The 26,161-nt window shown below is 58.7% G+C and overlaps 1 protein-coding gene across 1 annotated transcript; it reads left to right on the forward strand.

Annotated features, from left to right (window-relative positions):
- The first annotated feature begins 2,503 nt into the window (after positions 1–2,503).
- On the forward strand, positions 2,504–25,657 carry NR2F6 (nuclear receptor subfamily 2 group F member 6). The gene is made up of 4 exons (XM_063291030.1): positions 2,504–2,849; positions 14,886–14,980; positions 17,238–17,762; positions 23,600–25,657. Exons 1-4 carry the CDS (start codon positions 2,542–2,544, stop codon positions 23,872–23,874), a joined length of 1,203 nt encoding a protein of 400 aa, XP_063147100.1. The 5' UTR covers positions 2,504–2,541; the 3' UTR covers positions 23,875–25,657.
- The last annotated feature ends 504 nt before the right edge of the window (positions 25,658–26,161 follow it).

Raw genomic sequence — 26,161 nt, forward strand, 5'->3', positions numbered from 1 at the left:
AGCCCTTTGGCTGACTTCCAAGCCCTTTCTTCCTCCTGGACCCTGCCCTCTAGAGCCACAGGGTCAGGTTTACCTTCTCCAGATGTGCTGGGCTTTCTTTCCAGAGGTTGGGTGGACTAGAAACTACGGATGCCTCAGTGAAGAGATTGGTCAAGGTGGCCCGAGAGTGGGGCCAGTAACTGGCTGCAGTGACGGGCTCTTACAACACCCCACCCGCCCCTCGGAGCCAAGTGAAGGGTGGCCTGTGTTTACACCATGGGCCAGAAATGGGCCGTGCCTTGGGGGAAGGTCTCTGGGGCAAGCATTGCCCAACGCACCCAGAGGGCACCCTCTTGGGGAAGGCTTTTCCAGGAGCAGAGCTTTCCTCCTCCCCACCCAAAGGAATTGAATCCTGCAAGAGTCAGGACAGGTAAAAGTAGTCAAAGTTTGGAATTCACTGCCCCAAGATGCGGGGCTGGGAACCTGCTTGGCTGGCCTCACAAAAGGGCTGCGCCAATTCAAGGAAGTTGTGGGGATGAAGGGCTCTTAGCCTGGATGGCTGTGGGGCTGCCCCTAAGGGCCACCTGCTGGGAGACCGGTGGGCTTCCTCAGGCCGTTGGTGGGCCCCTGGGAGGACAAGCTGATGGATGAGATGGAACGGGGCCCCATTCAGCAGGGCCCGTCTTCTGTTCCGATGTTCCTCCCAAATAACCCTTGAAAATGTTTTAAATGCTCACAAGTCGAAGGGGGTGTCACGGTTGCCTGCAAGTGCTTCTCAAGGGGGGGGGGGTAGGTTGCCCCAAATGGCCATGCAAAGTGGCCATTGTGCCACATGCAGCATCAGTTTCATGCAGCCAGCTGGAGGCCATGATGGCCAGCAGCTCCTGGGGCTGAGCCTCGGAGGAAGACCCCACAGCTCTCCTTGCTGGGCCCAAGTGGTCATCTCCAAGGGAGGACATTCTGCCTTTCCTTCTGCCTCAGGGGCCTGAAAAGGACTTTTACAATTCCAAGGACTTTTGTACCGCATCACTCAAGCGTGCAAACGAGCTGACCCTTTTTCCAACCGCCAACTCCCCTACCCCAAGATTATACATCAACCTCCCTCAGCTGCAGGGCCCTGGTGAGGAAGAAGCAGCGGTGTTAAAAATTAATTTCTTTTTAGAAAGTTCCACATTCCGCCCACGCATTCAGCTTGTCTGAACAACTTATTTTCAAGCGGCCCAGTCAGTTTCACTTCCCTTCTTTTCATCATAGCCGCATCGGTCAGTTTCAAAAATATTCAGATCTCCCGCTTTGGAACGGATTCCATTAAACGTGAACCCATTTTCCTCGGGAAATATCTGACACGATCTTTAGGATGATGGAATCACCGGGCAGTTTGAAGGGGAGGTGCGGGGCAGCCAGGGCGGGCTCCTCCGAGAACCGCAGAGTGAGGAGGAAGGGTCTCCGGTCGCCCACCACTTCCCCGGCGGCAGCGGGAGACGTCGCCGAAGGATGGGGCGGAAGGGTCCCTGCCGAGCGCGGAGAGGGGGCGAAAAGGCAGAGCCGGGGACCCCAGCGCCGCCTCGCGCTTCCCGGCCACGGGGGTGGGGCGGCGGCGAGGGGCTCCAGAGGCCCCCTCTGGAGTATTAGGCTGCGGCTCCCATCATCCGCAGCCGGGCAGAACCGCACGGGCCGCCGCGGGCTCCCGCGAGTCGCGCTCCAGAGAGAGGGGAGGCTAGCGGCAGCCCGAGGCACCTCGGCCCTCTGCACGCGCTCAGAGGCTGCCCCCCAGCCAGGGCAGCGGGCGCCCGGGCGCACGCAGGAAGCGGCGGCCGGAGCGGGAGGCGGCCTCGGCGAGCAGGCTGGCGGGCAGGCGGAAGGGGAGGGCCGGCGAGGGAGGAGCGAGCGAGCGAGCAGGCGAGCTGGCTGCGCGGCGGGGCTGCAGCGCCGAGTCCTCGCCGGGCCTGAACTTTGCTCCGCCGCCGCGATGCGCTGAGACCGGGGCGCCGCGCCCGAAGCCCACCGGATCGCCGCCGCCGCCCCGCAGCCCGCACCTCTCCGCGGCGCGCGCCATGGCCGCCCGGGACGAGGAGCGGCCCCCTCCCCGCCCGGCGCCCCCGGACCCGCCGCGCTGCTAGGCGCCCGCCTCGCCCGCCTCGCCGCGGGGCGAAGCGGCGGGGGCGGCGCCCGGGGGTCCGCCCGCCGCCCGACCAACTCCAGAGGGGCTCGCGGGGCGCCCGCCCAGCTGCTGCGCCGCGGAGGCGCCCCCGCCCTGCCTGGCCGCCCGGAACCCGGAGTGACCTCGGCATAACTTTGGCTGGCCGCCCCGGCCGGGGCCCCTCGCCGCCTCGCCCTCCTGGCGCGGGACTCGCCGCCGCCCCCGCCCCCGCCCCCGCGGCGGCCGGCTGTCCCCGCGGGAGCGAGTCGGGCACGGGAGCAGGGCGGCGGCGGCGGCGGCGGCGGGAGAGTCCCCCGCGGCTGCCCGGTCCCGCTCCGCCGGCCTCCCCTGCTCGGCCGCCGCCGCTCCCGCCGCCGCCGGGCGGCCCCTCTCCGCCGGCCCCTGGCTGCGCCCCGGGCGCTATGGCCATGGTGACCGGCGGCTGGGGCGAGGCGGACGGCGGCGGCGAGACCAACGGCGTGGAGAAGGGCTACCCGCGCCACTCGGAGGACGACTCGGCGTCCCCGCCCGGCGGCCCCAGCGACCAGGAGCACGGCGGGAGTGGCGGCGGCGGCGGCGGCGGCGGCGAGGACGACAAGGCGGCGGTTCCGGTGGACTGCGTGGTGTGCGGCGACAAGTCCAGCGGGAAGCATTACGGCGTCTTCACCTGCGAGGGCTGCAAGAGCTTCTTCAAGCGCAGCATCCGCCGCAACCTCAGCTACACCTGCAGGTGCGCGGGGGCGGGGGCGGGGGGGGCTCCACGGGGCTCGGCGCCGCGCGCCCTGCCCGGGCCTGCCGCGCTCCTGGCGCCGGGGCGGCCGCCCCACCTCCAGACCAAGCGGGCGGAACAGGCCGCGCCGCCGGGAAGGCCTTCGTCGTGGAGGGGGAGGGCGGGAGGCCCGGCCTCTGCGGCTGCGGGTCCAGGAAAGGCCGCCCCCGCCCGCGGCCGCCGCGGAGGCGCTGCTGGCCCGGGGAGGGCTCAGCGGCCAGCCGGGCTGCGGCGGAGCGGCCTCGTCTCCCCCTGCGGCCGGGGCGGGCTCATCTCGGGGACTGGCGTTGCAGGGCACTGAGAAGGAGAGGGTGGCATGCATCCCCCCCCCCCTTTTGCATGTCGCCTGTGCTTTCGGAACAACCCGGCCTGGCTTTGCGCGGTCCCGGTTTTCTACGGTGCTGCAGGGAGCTTCGCCAGCCGGGACAGCCCCTTCGCCGGGCAGTTGCTTCCTCGTCAAGGGCCACATCAAGGCTGGAGGGGGGCAGCCTTTGAGGACCGTCCACTGTTTTAGATGTTTTGGGTTTGCAAGGCAGTTTCCTTGGCTTGGCCACAATTGTGCCACAAAGGGTCCGGGGGCGGGGAGCCTCACGCAAGCGGGCCCTGGGGCCTTGGGACACCCACTCCTGCCATCACCTGGCACTTGATTGGCCCCCAGAAGCCGCCTGAAGCTGCAGGTGCTTTGCCAGTCACACACCTGCTGCCCAGCTGAGGGCATGTGGAGCTGCCAGGAGAAGCCGCTTTGCTGTGCTGCAGGTGTGCCCCTAGGGGCCCCCTCCTGGGTCCCCGGCTGCCTTCCCATCCCCCTGTATGCGTCATTGCCCTACTGATGCCATGTGTGGCTGGGCAGTCATGTGGATGGTGGTTTGTTTGGCGTGGAAGGGATGTTTCCCCAGTTGTCCTGCCAGAGGGGGTGCATTTGAAAGGGCCACCCTTAACCGGCCATGTCCCTGTATCTCCTGTGCCCCGTGGGGGAGTGACCATCTGAGCGCCTTTCAGCAGAGCCAAGAGGGCAAGGGGGCGAGCAAATTTGGCAGGGGGGCCTGCGGCTTGGCTCAGGGCGGGGCTCTGGACGGTGAGCCGGACGTGCTCCTTCGGGGAGCAGCGAGGATGGGGCAGTTCGGGAGCTTCTGTCTTAGATGGTCAAAAATGGGGCAACTTGTTGGTCTCTGGGATGTTTCCTGGGGGTGTCAGAGGATTCTCAGCTGGTATCCCCCCCTCTACCTGCTCTTGCTTCTGTTCCCCACAACTGCCTCCCCACCCCCAGGCTGGGAAAGCGTTTTGTTTCTGAAAGACAGGATGGAGAAAGGCTGGGGTCCTTTCAGATGCTGTTGTTCTGAAGGTGGCGGTGGGGAGACACATCACACCCCACCCAGCCTGTTCTCTTGCCCAGGATTGCCTAAAAGAGACCCCTTTTTCCCAAGCTGGTCCTTTGTGGCCCTCTGCAGGCAGAGATTACTGAGGCCCTTTCCACAGTGTAACTGCAGATCAAAGTATTGTGCTGAAGTTAAGGCTCTAGTTCTCATTGTGCAAGGGGAATCCGTTATCTCCTTTTCTTCCTCAACTGCTTTTTTGTGCTCCCTAGCTAAGGATGGGAAGGGGGCAGCACGGCCAAGACCAGATAGATTTCCGAGAGCTGCCGCCCCAGTGGTCTGGAAGGCACCTGATTAGCAAAGGCTGTCTGTGCCTTGTGGCAAGTTTCTAGACCTCATGGTGTGAGTCTTGAGGTAGAAGCAGCCTCCCAGCCCATTGCACAAAATCTCTGCCCCGAGCAGGATGGGAGCTTTCCTGGCCCCACTTGGAGATTGTGGGTATCAAACTCGATGCTCCAGCTGTCATCAGGGAGCCCCTGCTTCTGCCCAGGCCTGGACTGTGCAGGCCTTTGTTTTTGTGAATGAATGGGAGATTCCTGCCAGGAAGGGCCTCGGGGGTGTCACCGGCACAGCATTTGCTCTGCTTGGAGGAGCCCAGCCCTCGGCATCAGGGCCCCGGGCCCCGGTCTGCCCTGCCCCGCCCCTTGGGGCTGAGCACCCTCTAGCCTTGGCTGCTGGATCCGGCACAGGGAAGGCCCACTTGGGAGAAGCAGGGGCCCTGTCAGTCTGTGTGATAATTTGCTTGCGGTTCTACTGAATTCCCCCCAGTGAAGGCCAGATCCTCCCCCCATGATCAAGAAGGGGCTTGCAATGGGTGCGCCCCACTTTTAGCCCTTCGGGACCCAATGGCTGCATCCACATGGGGGGACAAGCTTGTCTGTGGCTGTGTGCAAGTGACTTCCCTGAGCCAGTTTTATGGGTTTGCGCAACCCAGCGAGGGATAAACTGGCCGTGCAGGCTGAGTCCTCCAACGGACACGTCCATCTGTCATCCTCTTTTATTGACGGATTGATTTGCTGCCCCCCTTTTCTCTTTCTTCAACAATGAGAGAACTTCAGTGGACTAGTAGTACCTGGAAAGCCTTTTTGGGATTATGAACTTAACGGGCAGAAAAGCCGCAGGGGAAGCTGTGTCAGGCCGGTAGGGGTTTGGAGCTGGGAGTCCGGGTTCAAGCCCCCCCTCCAGAATGGAGGCTCCCAGGGTGAGCCCAGGCAGCTCCCCTCTCTCAGCCCGGCTGACCTCGGAGGGCTGTTGCGGGAGGAGGTGGTGCCTGGGCAGAAGGAAAGCCGTTAGGCAGAAGAAGAGCCGAGCACCATGATGGAGGTTCCCAGAAAGGCTGGCCTGGACGGATGAGACAAAGGCAGAAGGTCAGACCAGCCTCCCCCCAACCCATCGTTCCCAGCCAACTGGCTGGGGCTTATGGGAGCTGACACACAGTTGGAGTGAAGGGTCTGGCCATTTGGAGCCTCTGGGCAAAACCTGTCTGGGCTTCTCCCCGCGGTCTCTCCAGGGGGTTGGGAGTGGGAACCGGCAGGGGAGCTCCCCTGGGTTGGCCCAGCCTCGCTGGACTTGATATCCAGTGCCAGTCTGAGCTGCACCCATCATAGTTCCTCAGCAAGCGCCACCCTCACTTCTCGACTCTTCTGCTTCTCGGGGTGCTCTGTGGCTCGCTGGGGCAGGGCCACGCACTTGGCCCACCCGAGCAGGGCCAGCAGATTCTGTCTGCCTTCTGTGCCTCCTCGTGCCTGGCCTCCTAAGCCCAGTTCAGGGCTGGCAAGCGGCCATGGTCCAGGCTGATCCCCAGCCTGGTTCTGAGGCCGAGAGACGCAAAGCCGCAGACTGGATGTCCCCCTTGGGGCGTCCCTTTGCCTGGAGCTTTGCCTGTGGAGGGAGCCGCCTGAGGAAAGGGTGCAGAAGGACAGCTCCCTCTCCTTGCCCATTGCGGGGTTTAACAGAGGGGTGGGGACACTTTCGGCACTGGGGGGGATGCCTTCCTCTGTGCATTGTATCCGAGCGGTTCCTGGACGGAACGCCCTCCGGCCTGGGCCTCCCAAGCAACCGAGCATCTTGTGGGCCTCATTTCCATGAAGAATTCACTCCTTCGGATGGAAGGGGGAGGCCTGGGGGTGAGGGGGACGTCCGAGTGGGTGGTTTGGGCCTCTTCCATCCCCAAAGACGGGAAAAGAGAGTAAGCTGACCACCCAAAGGAACACAGCAGCGTGCCTGCTTGCTTCTTGCCAAATCCACCCAGGCCTGGGTCTTTGGGGGGCAGGGGGTGTTGGCTATCATAATCATGGGGGTGGAAGGGACCTTGGAGGTCACCTAGTCCAACCCCCGCCTAAGCCTCATCCCATCTCGGACAAACAGCTGCCCAACCTTTTCTTGACAAGCTCCTGCGATGGAGCGCCCACAGCTCCGGGGGGTGATCCGCTTTCCCCGCCATCTGGCGATTCCTGCAGGAAAGTGGGCCTTTCCACCTTCCTCCCACCTTTCTGATCCGCAGTTCTGCAGGTGACTCATCTGGAGAACGCAAAGCGCGCGTGTGAAAGAGGGAGAGAGCGTTCTCTGCTGTGGTGTCATGCCTACCGGCTGCCTCTAGGATTCCATTTCAAGGCCTGCACGAGGTCGCCGGTCTCTTAAAACACGGGGGTCTCCAGTTGCCATCGCTGTCGAGAGGGCAGCCAGAGAAGCCGACTTCGAATCGCTGCTGGACAGTTTTGGTTGCTCTCCCCTTCAGGGCTCACCCTGCGGATTCCTGATGTGTTGCAGGGACGAATGTTGTGTGTGTGGATGCCGTTTGGTCATTCGCCCCGACCTCTTTCCCAGTCGAGGCGGCAGGTGTGTTGATGCACACACAGCTGATAAAACCTCAGCCAGAAGAACTGCCTTTTGCGGATTTTCTCCCGGGGGGTGGGCTTCCTGTGAATGTGTTTTCATGTGATGAGTTTTTAATGGACAGGTGTTAATGTTTTCATTCATGCCTCATGTGGGCTTTAATTTGCATTTTATTAAACGCTGTTCTGCGGACAAAGGAAGGATATCCCTTCCATGAAATAAAACAAATTTGACTTGGTGCTGCGGCCTGCCAAGAACGGCTGCCACGTCGTGGTGTCTGAGGGAGGTTTCACCAGCCCAACTCTGCTCCCCGCAGGGTGGGAGCCGACCGTCGCCAGTGCTCAGGGGTCCTTCCTGTCAGGGTGAGCCTGCCTTTCCCACCCCTCTGTGGGGCAGGAGGAGGGCAGCCCTTGGACACGCTCTGGCTGGCACGATTGTAATGCCAGGGACGTCCCTGAGCCGTGACAGCTTGGAAGAACCCCCCGGGTAGTCAGTGTGGATGGGTTGCGTTTGCCCTTGGATGCCGGCACAGAGATTTCCGATGAATCTTATCTACTGGCTCTTCCTTTTTTTGAGCGGGGCGGGGGGAATCTTCTGACGGCGCACGGATATTTGGGGAGAAGAAACCTTCCAATCTGCTGAGCTCAGGAGTGGGTGGGGAGGGTGGCACGAGGAGCTTCTTCACTCTGGCAGGACCCCTGAAAAGGAGGCCTTTTGGAGAGAGAGAGAAGTGGGGTTGTTTGCAAAGCGCAACGCTGCGCAAGGCGGGCAGGTTGAACTGGGCGGGGTCCTGAAGAGGGCAAGCCCTTTGCTGTGGTGGCGGCGGTGGTGGCTGCAGCTGGGAAGGGATTCCCCTGGGTCTTTCCTGCAAATCCAGCAAAGCAGCTCAGAAGGTTAAACAGGCTGAAAGTAAAATGAAAATCATCTGCACATGGGAAGGAGGAGGGGGAGATGGTAAGAGAGGCTCCATGATCTCCTAAGCAATCAGGAGGGCCTGGCACCTGCTTTGGGCTCTGCCAGCCCCTTCCTGGCAGGTCACCCCCCAGGAATGGGATGCAGCTCCTGCAAACCAGGGGGGTCCTCGTGCTGGCCTGCCAAAGGGGCCCGGTGCATCCAGGTGGGCGGCGAGGATCAGGCAGGAACTTGGGCAGGGCTGGGCTGTCCCTGCGCCTCCCAGCAGCAGGAAGATGGGTTTTCCAAAAGGTGATTCAGGCTGGACGTCTGGCCTGGCCCGTGCCCTGGAGTTAAGAGGCGTCCAGCACAGAGTGGCCCCCTCATTCCTCACGCAGATGTTCCCGGTTCTCCTTCGGGAAGCGCCTCGAGTTCCTCTCCCATAGTTGGCCTGCGATGAGTCTGGACCGTCCCAGCCAGGAAGCCTAGCTTCAGGCTTAAAATCGAATAAATTCTGGCCGATGCCACGAGTGTTTGGCGGCAGCAGCAGCCGGCTCATCCGGGCGTCCGGTTTCTCAGAAGAGCTGATAGAGTCGGGGAGCGTCGAGGCCTTGCAAAAGCAGGAGGGCTTCCAAGACGAAATGGCAGCCTGAAGTGCTTCAGTTCCTCTGCTCTTTTTTTGTTTGTTTGTTTTACCCCTCTCAGTTTTCTGTTTTGGGACCTCCACAGCGAGCTGGCCTGCTTGTTTGTTTTCCCCACTTCTTAGGGGCTTCCCCCCAAAAAAAATAATTACCCACCTGTAAGCACTGGGGCCTCGCCTTGTGCCACCAGAAGGTGCCCCGTCACTTCCAGAAAAATCGGCACCCGGAGAATTAACTCGCTTTGCCGTTTGCAAGGCTCGCTCCCCTGAAACCGGGCGGCCCCCAATCAGGCGGCCCAGCTTTGCTCACACTTGGCAGAAAGCCCCCTGGAAGAGTCCCCAGTTATCTGGCAGGGATACCTTTGGGTTAGCAGACCCAAGCTGGGGAGGAAGAAGAAGGCAGGGCGGCACGGCTGCGCACCAGGAGGCGCCATCCACACCCTGCTCTCTGTAGCGGCTCTGAAAGGCCACTCTTCACGCCGACCCCAACGTTGGTTCTCCTCTTTCGTTTAGCAAATGTATCTCTCTCTCTCTCGTTGCTTTACTTTTATGCTTTTCACGCATGCTTAACCAGCAAAGCCGGTCACGATGTTCTTCCGCTGCCGCGCAATGCGCTGAAAGGGAGCCAGGCCCTTTCAGCCCCCACCCCCCAGTTGCTCATTCCAAGCGGGGCAGCTGTGGCCCTCTGTGCCCCCAGCCGCCACCACACGTCTCCCCCCGCAAAGCTGGGAGGTAGTTACTGTTTCCTCTACAGCCAAGGATACTTAGAAGCTTTTCTGCTGCTCAGCTGGAGTCCGGCTGGCACTGAGGATGGAGGCCGGGCTGATTTGCCTACGTAAAACTGATCTGCTTGCAAGTTGGGCTTCTGGGGCTGGTTGGCCGCCCTAATGAGCTCATTAGTGCAGCCCCCTCCCCCATGTGAAGGAAGGATGGGCACAGTGGGGCCCCCAAGCACGCGCACACACCCCCCCCCTACCAGGTCAGCCTGGCTTTGCACCAAATGGAGCCTCTTAGCCTTTTTAATTTTACTTTTGGATTTATGGAGGGGAAAATCTTGGGGGGGGGGTCCTTTGAAGGAGACCTACACCCTCCCTGAGCATTGGCCAGAGCCACATTCTCTTGCTTCCCCACAATCCCATTCCCAGGTGGATGCGGGTGAAAAGACGCGAGAGCAGTTTGGAGACGCGATTGGCCTCTCAGCTCGCATGACGTTAAGAACCAGCAATATCTGGAGCTGTGTAAATTTCCCCCTTGATTCGGTTCCCCCGGAAATCTGTTGCCAAGCGTTTGTCTCTCTCAAGGTGTTGGTTGCCCAAACAACGTCAGATGGCCGAGGGTTCCGTCCCCTTGAACTTGAGTACAAAGTTCCCATTGTTTTCCGTTTTAAATAAAGTCGGAGAGAGAGCCTGACCAAGGGGCATTAATGCTGCTGACTTTGGTTGATCCTGTTGGTTGGTTCTTGTGCGTGGAATTGCCCAGCCACGGATGTGCCTGTTGGGGGCTTGACCTTCCTTTCTCCCCTCCTATTCCTGCGGCTGGGCCCGGATGGGTTCTCCTTCCACGCTTTCCGAGGCTCAGGTTGTGCAGCCGGGGGTGGCGGGGAACGCATGAGTGCTGGGGGAGCATGGTGAAACTCCAAAGCCACCCCCCCACTCTGCCCTCTTGGGCCTTGTGAGACCTTCCGGTGTTCAAGGGAGAGGTCAGGAGCGCTGAAGTTCCCAAGAGGGGCAGAAAATGTGCGTTCTTCGAGTTTGGGTAATTTGTGAATGCCAGGAATTTGGATTAGCTGTAAGTGCAGCCCGTTGTTTGTTTGACGGCGCTGGTCATTGCCTGTGGCTGCTGGCCAGCTGTTTCAAGGGTCCGGATGTGGCTGGAGCTGAAGCCGTGCGACACAGAGCCCTTCCCCCTGTGCCCCCCACCCCCCGTGGCCTTTCTTTTGGGGAGAATCTCAGCTCGCTCTTCAGTCTTTCTCAAGGCCCTCCCGCAGGTCGTCCTGTCCCTGAACATGCATGAGGGATGACTTGGGTAGTACATATTTGCAACAGCACAGAAATATGTTTTGCAAAATAATCAAAGGGCAGGCCGCCTCCACAAAGCACGTGGCAAACAAGGACTGACTATATCGCGCAGCCGTCGACCCGCCCCGATGCAGATCAAGGGAATTCAGAGAAATGGAATGGAGTGTCCAGAAACTGGACAAAGGAGACTGGCCAGCCAGCTGTCCCCTTGCTGCCCTTCGGTGCAGAGGCTCCCAGTAGCGTTTTGAGTGGCTGTGGCACGTTTTGCAGCTGTTGCCCGTCTGGTTGTGTTAAGGAGCCCCACCCTGAGCAGCTAGTGCTTTGGCTCGGAAGAGATGCCACTTCACCATCCCCTTGCAGCTGCCCATCCTCTGCCAGCATGGTCCTTGCACTTCCTGGGGATGATGGGAGTTGTTATCCAGGAAGGGGACAGTGTTGGCCAATATATGGGGGGCATGGCTATAGCCTTCTCCTGAAAGATAACGAGAGAGACAGTCTGGTGTCGTGGCTGAGGCACCAAGCTAGGACCTGGGAGACTTGAGTTCTAGTCCCGCCTGAGGCACGAAGCCAGCTAGGTGACCTTGGGCCAGCCACTCCCTCTCAGCCCTAGGAAGGAGGCAATGGCAGACTACTTCTGGAAAACCTACCAAGAAAACTGCAGGGACTTGTCCAGGCAGTCTCTAAGAATCAGACACGATTGAACGGATTAAAAAAAATTAAATGGTATTGTTATCCTGTTTTAAGACCTCGGTGCTCCTTTCCAGCAGCTTCCAGAGCCAGACTCGCTGTTCCCACTGGAAAGGGGCAGCAGGGACCCCGGAAATGGGAGCAGCTCCTCAGCCAACCCAGAGAGGTTTCCGCTGCCGTGCTGGGAAGCCTCCCTCCATGGGCTGCAGTCTTGCCTCCTTGGGGAAAGGGGGCTGAACTGAGCACAGCAGGCTGAGGATCCCCCAGACCAGCGGACTGCAGCCGCTGCCAGGAAGCGGGCCTTGCTCCCTCCAGGCCTTTGGGGTTGCTGGCCTCGGGACTTCCCCAAAGTGCTGTCGGCTCAAACGCCCTCCTGGCAGAGGGTGGCGTGCGAAGGCCTGCCGGAGGGGCTCCAGTCCCTACAATGGGCAGTCCCGGGTCAGCCTTCCTGGAGAGCCTTGTTTTTAAAAAAACTTGAATGGAGGGACAAAGGAGTCGAGTTTCTTCAACCTGGTGGGCCGGGGTGGCCTTTTCCTAAGTAGATGGGAAGGATGGTGGCTGTAGTCCAGCCCATCAGATACACTCTGGTGTCCTCGAAGAAGTCGAGCTGGGTGCAGTGCGGGAAAGGCAGGTTTCTAAGAAGGGTTGAAGAGGGATGGGGAGCGTTGAGCTGGATCTTGGCTACGCGGTGGAGTATCAGCTGAACTTGATTGGAAGGAGGGTGTGGTTTTCACTCCCTTGGGCAGCAAAAGGTCATGCGCATGTGCAGAGTGCGCAGCCTGCTCTCCTGATGCATCTGTGCCACTGAAAATTGTTGCCTTCACCCCCATCTCTGCTACTGCAGATGTTCACAGCCCTTCATTCTCATGCATTTAGATGATTTGGCCCAGCAGCAAACAGGCCTGGAAGTTAGGAATGGCCGGGCCTTGTTAGTATCTGGACGGGAGACCACTAGGAGATCCCAGGGTGGTAGGGAAGACTGGGAGGCAGCAGAAACATCCTGGAAGCAGCTGGTTGTAAACCCCTTCCTTATTGCTCCCCAGAAAATGGCACGGAGATGTCTGCGTAGTCGCCAGGAGACAAGCTCAAGGGAGACTTGGCTTTAGGCTTTAAACTCTGCCACTTCTCTCTGTTTCCGTCCGATGCCCGGTGCTGTTGCTCCTGTGGATCACATGTGTCCTGGACTTGCACCAGAATAGCACCTCCTCTGTGGGCGAGCATTGCAGCATCCCTCCCCTGAAACCGGCCTTTGGCTGCTGTGCCACAAATGACAAAAGCAGGTGCTCCGGTGGGGTCCTTCAGAGGGATGCAAATGTGCGGGAAGTGAAGGAGGCCAATTTGGCATGGGGGGTGGGTCCCAGTGGGTGCGCGCATGAAGGGAATATGGGGAGAAGGTCCAGATCGGCGGACTGGCTGATGGCTGAGCTGGTGTCTTTATGTCTCTGCAAACCCAGATTTTGGAGAAGTTGTGCAGCTTGAAGCGAAGGACGGCTGTCTTTGGGGGAACAAGCATGCTCCCCTAGAGCTGGTGGCAGACGGGTCCCCCGGTGTCAGGAGCAGCATCCTCCTGGCCCCCAGCAGCCCCGACGGGCCCCATCCTCACGTGAGGAGCTTTGCAATGGGAGGGGGAGGTCTCTCGGCGCAGGCAGTTTGGGGGACGCCCTGTGGTCTGGCCCAGGGTGCTCTTGGGGTTGGGAAGGGGCACGCCCAGAGAGCCCTGCCCGCCCAGGGCCGACTCCCCAGCTGGAGGGAGCAAGGGCCGAGGCGGCCTTCCCTGCCCTGCCCCCCCTGCCCTGATAGCCCTTCCCCCATTGCTCCTTGTCTGGGCAAAGGCTCCTTGGAGGAATTGCTGGGATTCCTTTTCGCTTGCAGGCGCTCGAGTGTGCTTTGCGAGTGGGGGGTGCATGTGCTCCTGGCGTGGAGCAGGGAGGCCACCGGCCTGAGAGGGGTGTTTCTGGGCAGATTTGGAGTGGAGGCAAAGTTAATCCATCCCGGCGGTCACTGGCCAGCTCCCCCACTTTGTACCTGCAGTAGCTGGGCAGAGGCTTCTGAGAAGGGAACCGGAGAGGTGCCAACGCACAGGCCTTTCTCTGTTCCCCGGTGCCTGGTTATCCTGGGCTTGGTTGCTCTGGGCAGGGTGGGGAGCAGTTGTGGGATGCTCCTTCGTAGCCTGTGTGGCGATGGGCATTGTGGCCATCGATGGGATTGGGGGTGAGCCCGCTGCTCGCTCTGGCAGGCTCCTGACAGTTCCCTGGATGGAATTATAGAAGGTGCATCGAATTGGGCACTCTCGTGGTACCCTGGAAAACACCCCTGCAGGAACCCCGCCACTGGCATGGCTGGACCAGCGGCCTTTGGGGAAAGAACTGCAGTGAGGGGAGGTGTCCTGGCTAAGCAAAGACCATGCCGAGACGAGGAGGAAGCCTCTGGTGTTTTATTTAACTGCTCTAGTAGACAGAAAATCCTACCAAACTGAAGGAGTGTGGGAAAAGCCAGACAGAGAAACCCCAAAACTCAAGGCGGTTCTCTTCTGAGTTTCTTTGAATGACAGCTCCAAGTCTCTAAACTACGCTTGTGTTTTCCCCCCTGGATAGGGGCGCCCTCCTGCCCACCATCAGTGCTCACGACAGGAGGATTGTGTGGTTCGCAGCAGAACTCCTGGTTTCAAGGCTTGATAACTTCAGGCAAGATGCAGGACTGGCCACCCCCGGCTGGTGCTCTTAATTCTGGCTTTGGTTCCCCCCATCCCTGGCCAGCAGGGGGCCTGGAATCCCGCCCCGCCCCCCCTGCCTGGAGGCCCCAGCCGGGGGTGGGGGAGAGAGGCGATGCCAGATGTTGACTTCGGACATTCCTGAGGAGCAGGGGATGAGCCCCCGTGCAAAGGCCTCAATTGCCTCAGCCAGACCAGCTGGCCACATTCCCACAAATGGCCTTGTCTGGGTTCCCCAAAGCAGCCTGGTTTTGCAGATCCGGCTTGGGATTGCAAATGGGCGTTCACTGAACTGCCTTCTCGGAGAAAAAGTGATGGTTTAGCGATGGGGGCCAGCTAGTCTTCCTGCCCTAGGGGCTCCAGGATCAATGGTGCACCGCCAGGAGGAGAGGCAGGGTTAGCCTCTGAGCTTTGGTGTCCCCGACCAAGCAGCATTTTTGGAGCCAAGCACCCCCGAGATAGAAGTGAGGCCTGCTTGGGGGTGACCCCAGGGGAAGGGTGACTTTCCTTGGACCTTTCAGTCCGGCCCTGATGGTTCTGGGTCGAAGCGGGCTGTTTTGCTCCCACTTCGTTCTTGAGGTGCCAAGGGGCCTGGGTTTTTTTCATCGGATCCTTCAAATATAACAAGTTAATGCAGTTCATCTTGCTGGGCAAACAGCTTATCATTGCTTTTGATAAAGAAATGCTGTCCCTTCATCCTGCTTTTGCTTTTGCGTAGCAAATCTATAAACCTCCCACTTCCTTGGTGGGAATCCTGCTTCCTGCCGTCCGTCCACTGCCATCCTGCCTCCAGTCTATTGCGCCTGTGTGTGCTGAAGGCATTCTGCTCCTCTTCCTTCGCAGGTCGAACCGGGACTGTCAGATCGACCAGCACCATCGCAACCAATGCCAATATTGCCGGCTGAAGAAGTGCTTCCGCGTCGGCATGAGGAAAGAAGGTGAGACCTGCCCTGCTGGCCCGGGGGCCCCTGGGCAGCTCAAAAGAGGTGGCCATGTTGGGGGATGGTCCCCGGATTGTCTGTCCTTCCCACCGGCTGCTCCCAGGGCTGCTAATTCAGCCCCTCGGCCAGCTGGGTTTGTACCCAGAAGCGTTGGGCCCGGAGAAGCGAAGCCAGGGAGCAGACCGTGGAGGGGGACAGGGTGCCAAGGGCAGGCTAGGGCTCAGGCAGAGCTGTGCTGGGGGCTGAAAGCCCTCCATGCTCCATCCTGCCCTGGAGGATTCAGCGGTCAGCGGAGGTGGACTGAGCAACTCCCCACCTGGAAGCCCCCCCATAAGCTGCAGGTCCTGTCCCTGCCAGAAGGGGGCGGCCATTTCTCTGTAGGCATGACTGGCGAGGCTGCCCTGGGGAGATGCTCACGTGGGCCTCTCCAGAGCTGCCCTAAGGCCGGGCCTGTGGAGTTCAGGGTAGCATTGTTGAGTCCTGCAGAACCCCATCCTTGGCTCCCTGCCCAAGTGAAGGCCCCTCTGCCACACACACACACACACACAGAGTTATTACCTAGGAGCACCCCGGCCGTTAAGAGCCAGAGGAACAGGCGCCAACCAGCGAGGTCCTGCCTTTGCTAGTCGGACAAGCCGGAGCAAGAATCTGGTGCTCGCTGAGTCCTAAAGGAATGAAGTTAGACTGGCTGAGAAATTCTCAGCCAGCCCTTCCTTGGGGGAAAGAGGAAACCTCCCCCCCCCCGCTTGTTGGAAGAGAGCGGCTGCCAGCTTAGCTGTCCGGGAGACCGCTGGGCCCTCACTCGGCTGTGCCTCTGCTCCGGTTGCCCATGGAGGGACTGACCGTCATTGCTTGGCACCAGCACCTTGCAGGATCAGGCCAAGGCCCAGTTCTGTGGCAGCTGACCAGGGGTCCAGAGGGAACCCAGAAGCTGGATTGCAGGCAGTGCCACTCTCCCTGTTGCTCCCCTGCATGTGGGCTACAGCCAGGCTGCTCTGAGGCACCCGGTCTTGTGGATGACAGAATGTGGGGAGCTGCCCTCTGTTTGAAAAGCAGTGGGGCTATTTCTCCCCGATTTGAGGCTGGAGGTGACCGGAAACTGGTCTGAATGCTGCATTAGGCTTCACCAGGTGTAAAAGTGAAAGAAAGAAAGAAAAGCTGGCGGGTGGGGGGCTGTGGGAATGGAAGGGAGTCCTGGAGAGGCAAAAGAGAAGGGGGCTGACCCCACAAGGCAGATCCAGCTTGGTCCGATCCAGCAAAGAGGCCTTTGGGAGGAATCCATAGCAGGGCCCTGTGTCCCCCCAGGCGTGAGATGCCAAGCCTGCTTTAAACCCCTCCCACCAGGCTGCAAATCTCTGCCAAATGCAGTAGGGGAGTTAATTTGCTTCTACAGCGTGTATTGAAATGCCGTGTTGCTCAGCATGATGGTGGTGGCATGGGGGGGGGGGGCTGTCCACAGGCTGACCGCCTGTCCTCCTGCCATTGCTGGGATAGGGACCCATTAGCAAGTGACTGGATGGGGCATGGGCTAACTAGAGGGCAGAGTTGCAGCTGCCAAACCAGGGTGGTGAACCAGTGGGGAATTGCGGCCTACGGGGGCTGCTCTGGGGCCCAGGATTTGGCCTCCATCATGGAATTAAACTAGAAAATGCAAATGAAGTGGTTGGAAGTCAAATCAGTGCCTGGGGTGGTACCTTTCCTTGCTGCCCCCCAGCCTGCTGCTTCCTAAATTTCCCGCCTGCAGCCCTCACACACTGGGGTCACCAGGTTGCAGAAGCCAAGCATGAGCCAGAGAGGGGGAACAGGGTTCTTAGAGCCCCCTTGCTTAGGAGCACTTTACCTAAGGAGGACCAGGTGCTCAGGAAAGGCCCTGGGGAAGGGAGGGGCATGGCCTGTGGGGCATCGTTCAGAGAGGGTCTGAGCTGCCCAGATTGTGCCATGGAGGGACTGGTTCAGCAGGTGGTGCTTGAAGGGCACAGCTCCCTTGGCTGCAAGAGGAGGAGGAGCACCTGCGGGGGGGTGGGGGCGCACGTGACCCAGCTGTGTTAAAGGTCGCAGCTGGAAAACAAGGCCAAGTTGGGGAACAGCTCCAGAGGGCTGCCTGCCTGGGATCTTGGCACGTTTCCCGGGCAAATGCAGGCTTTCTCCAACCGATGCTGAATCAGGGCCAAAGGGCACCTTCCCAGCATGCAGAAGCTGCCCTGATTGGAGGCCCACCTGCACCCCCGTTGACCTGCCCGTCTTTCCTCCCCAGCCGTCCAAAGAGGCCGGATCCCCCCCAGCCACGCGAGCACCAGCCCCAATGCCCTGCACAGCGGGGACTACTTCAATGGGCAGCCAGTCTCGGAACTCATCTCCCAGCTGCTGCGGGCCGAGCCCTATCCCACCGCCCGCTTCAGCTCCCAGTACGCCCAGCAGGGCAGCGTGATGGGCATTGACAACATCTGCGAGCTGGCAGCCCGGCTGCTCTTCAGCACGGTGGAGTGGGCGCGCAACATCCCCTTCTTCCCGGACCTGCCCGTCTCGGACCAGGTGGCCCTGCTGCGCCTCAGCTGGAGCGAGCTCTTTGTCCTGAACGCCGCCCAGTCGGCCCTGCCGCTGCACATGGCCCCCTTGCTGGCAGCCGCTGGCTTCCACGCTGCCCCCATGTCTGCCGACCGCGTGGTCTCCTTCATGGACCAGATCCGCATCTTCCAGGACCAGGTGGAGAAGCTCAACCGGCTGCAGGTGGACTCGGCCGAGTACAGCTGCCTCAAAGCCATCGCCCTCTTCACGCCAGGTGAGCTGCCCCCCCAGGCTGCAGCATCCGGCTGGCTTTGTCATGCACAAGGGGTGTGTATGGGTGTGTGAGAGGAAAGGGAATCTGTCTCCCGTGCCAGGCTGGGCCCTTTCCAAGCGAACCAGTTAGACCTGGCTGGCACTTCGAAGCTGGGATATCTGGAAACTGCACAGATTTTGCATGTGATAAAGTCAACTCCTCCCCGCTACCCACATTTGGGGCAGGTCAATATCCCCCCCCCCGCCCCCGCCTTGCCTCCCACTTATCCTCCCACAGGATTTTCTCCTTTAGCCATTATTTCCACTGAGGACTCTTTGGTTAACAACTTTATTTTAAGTTTTGCCTAGACCAGAGAGTGGAAAAGCCGAAGCCATCACGGTTGGAAATAAAACCAGGGAGATTTCTGCCTGACCTGAGCCCGATAAAAACCAAAGCCATGGGATTGTTTAAGGGTGCAGAGTTCATGGGGAAATCCCACCCGCCCCCCAGAGAAGTTTAGAGAGGCGAAGTTTTGAAGTGGCCTCCCAGAGGAAGGTTTCACACAGCTGTGTGCAGAGTGCGCCCTGCCTCTGTCACCTTTTGTGACACGACAGGGGGGCTGCCGTGGCCTGGGCAGCGGGGGCTTTGTCCTGCAGTGGGTCTCCGTTCTACAGCCTGCGGAACTCCTTGCCTTAGGATTGGGCTGGGATGCCAAATTGACCATGGAGGCAGGGAAGCAGCAGGGCTTGAAAAAGGGTGGTTGGTCTGGCCTCAGACGTTAATTCCTGCTCTGAAGCGATGGAAATGTTCCCCAGCAGCATCCCACGCGCACATCTGTGTGAAATGGGCTGCGCTCTGGAGGAGGTTCGGTGGTTCTGCCCATGCTCTGCCCCTCCTCGCCCCCCAGTGCTTGAGGGGGAGGGTTTAGATGTGAAGGTCCCCCACCCGCTACAGTCTGGGTGTCCCTTCCCTCCTCTGACCCCTTACTTCTTTTTTAAAAATGGTACCTTGCTCCCTCTCCCTGCCCCGCTTTTCAAGCTGGCTTGGAATTAATAATAATTAATAATGGGTTACTTAGACGCCCCCTTGTGCCGGGGCAGGGGGGCTTGCAAGGCATCCGAGCGGCACAGCCTCCACTTCGGAGGAAGAAGCCGAGGGCAAAGCAGAACGAGTGTGTCTGTGGGGTGGGGGACAGCTGTTGCAAACTGGCCACGTGGGGCCACACTGTTTACTGTGTGCTGTTGGTGGTTTCTCTGTTGTAAAATAGAACAACATAAACTATATGGCTGCTCAGAAAAGGACAGCTAGTAAATATAACACTAGCTGAGCTTTAAAGCCTTCCGAGCCAACCACCTAACGCCTGGGGAGCTGAGAAGCGGGCAGACGCGTAGGTGGACGTGGGAGCCCTAACTCTGCCGAAGGACACAATTCCCACCCCCCATGCCTGCTAAGGGAGGGGTGTCTGGAGAGGTTTTGTCCAGCTTAGCCGTTTGGCGAGGAAACTATTTTTCCTGCCACCCAGCTTAGGAATGGGGGGGCTGCAGGGCTCGCTGAATGTCGGCTCAGTGACCAGACCCGTCGCTTTCACTGAAACTCAGCTGAGTAGCCATAAAGCTCGTCCCCATCCTCGTCGGGAGATGTTCCTCCTCCAGAGGGTCCCCAGAACAGGGCCAGTCTCAAAGGGGAGTTTTCCAGCCGACATGGCCCACCCCCACCCAGCGGTGCCTGTCCAGGGAACGACATTGCTTCAGGGCCTCTCTAAGTTGCAGCCAATCTCCGGCCCCATCACCTTTGCGCCTGCTGGGCAGGGCTTGCAAGAGGTCTGGTCAGGCCGAGCAAGGCCTCCTCCTGCCGGCCTGGGAGGGCCTGGATGGGATCGGCCTTTGCACCCTGTGGGGAAGAGGAGGCTCCAAAGTGCAGGCAGGCCCCCCTCACGGAGGAATAAATCCATTTCCACACAGTGGTGGATCAGAGGCATCCCTTTACCCGGATGGAATCTGGCTTGGCTGGCCTGCTCTCGAGAAACCCCAGGCAGGACTGAAGGCTCAGATGGCGGGGACAGAGGAGTGCGGCCGGGATGACGTGCTCAGACCACGAGCCTCACCAAAAGCATCTGGGCCTCAGTCCTCAGTTGTCAGCCTAGCTCCCCAGGCGTTGGAGGAGGAGCACAGCCGTGTTAGTCTCTGGCAGTGGTTTCCAACCTTAGCCGCTTGAAGGTGCTTTCAATAAAATGTGGGTTGGAAAAGGTTCGTCCAGACTCCTGGTTTGGGGATCCCATAGACCAGTGGTTTTCAACCTTAGCCACTTGAAGATGTGTGGACTTCAACTCCCAGAATTCCCCAGCCAGCCGGCTGAAAGCCACTGGTCTATGGGATCCCCAAACCAGGAGTCTGGACGAACCTTTTCCAACCCGCATTTTATTGAAAGCTTCTGCCTCTTAACCAAATTTGTGAGTCAGAAAAGGTGTGACCAGACTCCTTTGGAACAAACCCAATGGATGCAATGCAAAGGGCCACCACCCTTGACAGGAGGGCAAAGGGCAGAGAAGGAGGAAGTGGGTGTTTTGTTATTTATTTGTTCAGTTGCTTCCGACTCTTCGTGACTTCATGGACCAGCCAACGCAAGAGCTTCCTGTCAGTCGTCAACACCCCCAGCTCCCCCAGGGACAAGTCTGTCACCTCTGGAATATCATCCATTCACCTTGCCCTTGGTCGGCCCCTCTTCCTTTTGCCCTCCACTCTCCCTAGCATCAGCATCTTCTCCAGGGTGTCCTGTCTTCTCATTATGTGGCCAAAGTATTTCAGTTTGGCCTTTAATATCATTCCCTCCAGTGAGTAGTCTGGCTTTATTTCCTGGAGGATGGACTGGTTTGATCTTCTGGCAGTCCAAGGCACTCTCAGAATTTTCCTCCAACACCACAGTTCAAAAGCATCTATCTTCCTTCGCTCAGCCTTCCTTATGGTCCAGCTCTCGCAGCCATATGTTACTACAGGGAACACCATTGCTTTAACTATGCGGACCTTTGTTGTCAGTGTGATGTCTCTGCTCTTAACTATTTTATTGAGATTGGTCATTGCTCTTCTCCCAAGGATTAAGCGTCTTCTGATTTCCTGACTGCAGTCAGCATCTGCAGTAATCTTCGCACCTAGAAATACAAAGTCATTCACTGCCTCTACATTTTCTCCCTCTATTTGCCAGTTATCAATCAAGTTGGTTGCCATAATCTTGGTTTTTTTGAGGTTTAGCTGCAAGCCAGCTTTTGCACTTGCTTCTTTCACCTTCATCATAAGGCTCCTCAGTTCCTCTTCGCTTTCAGCCATCAAAGTGGTATCATCTGCATATCTGAGATTGTTAATGTTTCTTCCAGAGATTTTAACTCCAGCCTTGGATTCCTCAAGCCCAGCTTGTCGCATGATGTGTTCTGCATACAAGTTGAATAGGTAGGGTGAGAGTATACAGCCCTGCCGTACTCCTTTCCCAATCTTAAACCAGTCCGTTGTTCCGTGGTCTGTTCTTACTGTTGCTACTTGGTCATTATACAGATTCCTCAGGAGGCAGACAAGATGACTTGGTATCCTCATACCACTAAGAACTTGCCACAATTTGTTATGGTCCACACAGTCAAAGGCTTTAGAATAGTCAATAAAACAGAAATAGATGTTTTTCTGAAACTCCCTGGCTTTTTCCATTATCCGGCGGATATTGGCAATTTGGTCTCTAGTTCCTCTGCCTTTTCTAAACCCAGCTTGTACATCTGGCAATTCTCGCTCCATGAACTGCTGAAGTCTACCTTGCAGGATCTTGAGCATTACCTTACTGGCATGTGAAATGAGTGCCACTGTTCGATAGTTTGAACATTCTTTAGTGTTTCCCTTTTTTGGTATGGGGATATAAGTTGATTTTTTCCAGTCTGATGGCCATTCTTGTGTTTTCCAAATTTGCTGGCATATAGCATGCATTACCTTGACAGCATCATCTCGCAAGATTTTGAACAGTTCAGCTGGGATGCCGTCGTCTCCTGCTGCCTTGTTATTAGCAATGCTTCTTAAGGCCCACTCAACCTCACTCTTCAGGATGTCTGGCTCTAGCTCACTGACCACACCATCAAAGCTATCCCCGATATTGTTATCCTTCCTATACAGGTCTTCCGTATATTCTTGCCACCTTTTCTTGAACTCTTCTTCTTCTGTTAGGTCCTTGCCATCTTTGTTTTTGATCATGCCCATTTTTGCCTGGAATTTACCTCTGAAGGAAGTGGGTCCTCCGGGGGAAATAGCCCCCCCTCCCAGCATTTAGCAGGGTCAGCACCCAGGAAGCTGGAAACAGGAGCCAAAAATAGTGCATTAATGAGTCAGCAGGTGACTGGGCAGGGCAGATTTGAGTGGAGAGGCCCAAGTTGAGATGCTCAAAGGAATGGATCCGGTTCATAATGAGGAGAAGCCTAACTCCAGCCCCAAAGCTTTGGGTTCAAATACATTTCATTTAGGAGAAAGGTCATAGTGGGGCTTGGCTGGACACAAGGACAGGCGCCACCTGCTGGCGGAGTTGCATGTGTCTGCTGGCTGCAGAGCCAGATGTGTCTACCCTGCAATGGGAAACCTGGACTCGTCCTTTGGGGAAACGGGGCGTGCAACGTCAACACCTTGTGGCCGAATGGAAGTTGGCGCCAGAGGCTTTTGCACAGGCCGTTTCACCAAGAACATCTGAGTGCTGAAAGCAGTAGGGGCCCTCGGTCTTGCTGGAATGCTTTGGGCAGTCAAAGGCCTTCTCCAGGCCTGCCCAGACTGTTCTGCATGCAAAGGCAGGCAGCTGCCGCTGGGCTGCGCTCCTCCCAGGGGAATTGAGGGTGGATGCCAGGCTTGGTCTCTGAACCATGCACTTGCCAGGGCTGGGCACCGTTTGGGGTGCAGCATCCTGGGGGAAAATGAAAGCAGCCAGGGGGGTGCCCTGCTTTGGCTGCATGCCTGCCTGTCTTAATATGCCATCCTAGTAGCTGTTCTCCTGCTGCCTTGGAGGCTTTAGAATGGTGGAAGTGAATGCTGGTGCACTTTGGTCGGGCAGGGAGAAGAAGGCAGGGCATCTCCTGGCGGCCCTTCCTGCCCACCAGGGGGCAATCTTCTCTGGCCAGCTGCAGGGCAAGTGAACAGCAGAGAGGGACAAGGTGGACTGGCACAAATGGACTGGCCCTCCTCAAGCTGGATTGCTGGGCATCCTCCTTGGCAGAGGATGGCCCTTTGTGGCTGGCCCTTGGCACCCCCCCCCTCAACTTTGCTGTCATCTGAATAAGGCACCCAGGGTGGGCTGGCCCTTGGCAGGGAAGGACACGGCGCCTCTTGGCTGCCAACGCAATTCAGAAAGTCTCAGGGGTCGAGCTGTCTTGACTGCCATTTTTCTTTTGTAGGAAATCAGATGGGTAGCTCTAAGTTGGTGTTTCTCAACCTTGGCCACTTTAAGATGTGTGGACTTCAACTCCCAGAATTCCCAGAGTTGAAGTCCAGGTGGCCAAGGTTGAGAAATACTGCTGTAAGCAGTGCCAGTGTGGGAGGCAGGCATAATCCAGTGCGGGTTTCTGGAATGATCTGGAGAAAAGTGGTTGCCCAGATATATTCAAAAGCCTTGCACTGGATCCAGAAATCAAGCCCAATCCCCTTGAAGGCCAGTCTCTCGGTGGAACATTCACACTCCCATGATGATTAATCAGGACCATGAGGACTAGAATGCTTTAAGGGAGAGCCGGCAGTGATCTGCCAACCGGGCTGAGCACCACAATGCCAGCATTTCAGCCAGAGGGAGCGGTCCAGCTGGGGGGGCACACGGGGTGGCTGCTGCTGGCCCTCATCTCTTCCTCTGCCCTCCAGACGCCTGCGGCCTCTCGGACCCCGCGCACGTGGAGAGCCTCCAGGAGAAGGCGCAGGTGGCACTCACGGAGTACGTCCGCTCGCAGTACCCCTCCCAGCCTCAGCGCTTCGGCCGGCTGCTCCTACGTCTCCCAGCGCTGCGGGCCGTCCCGGCCTCCCTCATCTCTCAGCTGTTCTTCATGCGGCTGGTCGGGAAGACGCCGATTGAGACGCTCATCCGAGACATGCTGCTTTCCGGCAGCACCTTCAACTGGCCCTACGGGACTGGGCAGTGAGCCCTGCCGGGCGGGCGGGCACCTGTGCCCGCAGGCCTCCCGACAGCCTGGATGTCCGTTTTCGGCCGCCCTCCTCCCTGGCTGAGACTTTGAACGATGCGATTTGTGGTGCGATTTGGCTTTCGCAGGACCCACCTTTGGGGAGGGCCAAGGCTGGAGAGGCTCCCCCTCAGCGGCTGAGAACGAAGGCCTCTTGCCCACCCGTGCCAGAGAGACCGAGGCGGGACGGCCCTGAGTCGGCGGTTTTTCTCTCCTTCTGAATGGCCCCTTCTGCTTCTTCCGGGTTTCGTCCCAGCTGTCCCCGTGCCACATTTCCAGCTGAAGCTGGAGGGGGGCCTTGGTGGTCCAGGGAGGGCTCCGCCTCCCACCCCCCGTTGATTCTTCCCAGCATTCGCATGAGCACCTTGGATGGGATCCGGAACAGCTTGCTGGCTGTCTGGCAGCGTTCCAGAAGCCCTTTGGGTCCAGCCACGTCTCTCCCTCCATCTGTGTTCTGCCCCCTTGGTGGGGGGCTGGCAAGGCTCAGAAGGCTCCCCAAAGAGGCCAGCAAGTTGAGAGTGCGGGGTGGGCACAGCCGGCTTGCAGCCCCAGTTTGCGGCTGCAAAGGGCCTGTTGAGGGAGGGGCACCGTCCTGCCCACTTGTGTCCCCAAACAGCGACTGAGTCACCCCAAGGCTGTTCAAGCCCCCACTTGCATGGTGTCCTCATGCAGTCACGCCGCCCCCTTCAGGACCCCTGTGCCGCCCCCTCAGAGATTGCCCTCCCATCCTCGGAGAGGAAGCGCCAAAGAGAACAGGCGTCTTCAGAACGCTCCCCAGGCAAATGCAGGGGCTTCCTGCCCTTCTGCATCAGGCCCAGAATTCGGCTGTTTCGGGAGCTGGTGGCATCGGCTGAATTGTGGCATCTGCATTTAAGGAGCTGGGGCCCCATGAGCAAAGGCCACACTGGGACACGGCGTGCTGTCCTCTGCGCACGCGGGTTGCAACTGGCGGTGGAGGGTGCCCTGGCGTGTGTGGCGGGCCTGGGGCCTGGCCTTGCCCTGGTGGTGCTGGCAGCCTGGTCCCCAACTCTCCCAGGGGCCGTGTGGCCCTTGGCCGGTCAGCAGGGACAGCCTCCGCCTGGGCAAAGTGGTTGCCCCCGTTGGGCAAATTCCCTTGAACAAAACCTAGTGGGAGGCTGTTGATCCTGTCAGTTAGCTGCTGCTCTTCCTGCGCCCCCCATTTTAATTTCTGCCTTCCTTGTTCAAGGCCCCCCTCCCTCTTTTTAAAATCCGCAATGGAAACCCTCCTCCCCTGAAGCAAGGCTCTGGCAGGCTGTGTTTCTGCGGCCTGCCAGCTCCCCCGTTTGTGAAGACGCTATGCAAAATGTTGGACTGCATGCCCTCGGAATCGACGCGCGAGCCCACGGCCATTTCCCTCTCTCGCCCCGGTGTTCTGGCGGCCTTCGCTGGATGTCAGTTTGACTAAAATCTGTTTTCTCACTTGTGGCCTTCCCCCCCCCCTTTTTTTGTTCTTTTCCAATTACCCAACCTGCTTTCCGATCTCCGTGTGTATATGATGGTCTCGTCAAAGAGCCTGTGATGGAAATTGCCATTGAACCCATTTTACAGATAGAGGAAACTGAGGCCAAGAGGCTGGCTTTTCTTAAGTCACTGAGAGTGGTGGGACTCGATCTCAGGTCTCTGACATCTAAAGTACCAATTGTAATCTATGCAAACTTTCCTCCCTCCAAATTCCAGATCAAGGAAGCTCCAGTTCTGTGCTTGGAATAAAAATATTTGGGTATCGGATGTGCTTTATTTTAACCTGGTTGGACAAGGGGTTCTCTCCAGTGGAAAAAAGGGGTGCTGGACTTCTCCTCCAAAGTGGAAGCAGGTCAGGTCCAGCCTCTTCTGGCAGAGGCCAGGTGCTGCAGACCCTGCTGGCGAGGCCCCCCTGTTCTCCCCCCAGCCCCCCTCAGGTCCAGCTGCCATGGGGCTCAGGTGCCCAATTGTAGCTCAGCAGCTCTCTGGATGATGGTTGACCTGCTCCCCACCCCACCCCGTTTTAGCCAGTGGGCAACAGGACTGGTGTCAGACTGATCTGTTGGGTCCTTGCGGGGTGGTGGTGGCCTTGTCCTCATTGCTCGCTGTTGGGGGAACCTGAATGGGGGTCCCCTGCTGTGTGACACGCATCAAGAGAAGCCAGCCATTTCTGCTCCCCTTGAAAGGAAGGACGTCCATCCCGGTAGCCCAGCGGAGCCTCCACAGCCAGGACTGGCATCCCTGGGCCAGGGGGTGCTTTGCCCTC

Source organism: Candoia aspera, chromosome 1 (assembly GCF_035149785.1).
Source record: "Candoia aspera isolate rCanAsp1 chromosome 1, rCanAsp1.hap2, whole genome shotgun sequence".
Lineage (NCBI taxonomy): Eukaryota > Metazoa > Chordata > Lepidosauria > Squamata > Boidae > Candoia > Candoia aspera.

What these genes read in the sequence shown, in the direction of transcription:
- NR2F6 (XM_063291030.1), top strand. Translation starts at nt 2,542, where the DNA reads ATGGCCATGGTGACCGGCGGCTGGGGCGAGGCGGACGGCGGCGGCGAG. An exon ending in AACCTCAGCTACACCTGCAG is followed by an intron (nt 2,850 to 14,885) that starts GTGCGCGGGGGC and finishes CTTCCTTCGCAG; the next exon opens with GTCGAACCGGGACTGTCAGA. An exon ending in CATCGCCCTCTTCACGCCAG is followed by an intron (nt 17,763 to 23,599) that starts GTGAGCTGCCCC and finishes TCTGCCCTCCAG; the next exon opens with ACGCCTGCGGCCTCTCGGAC.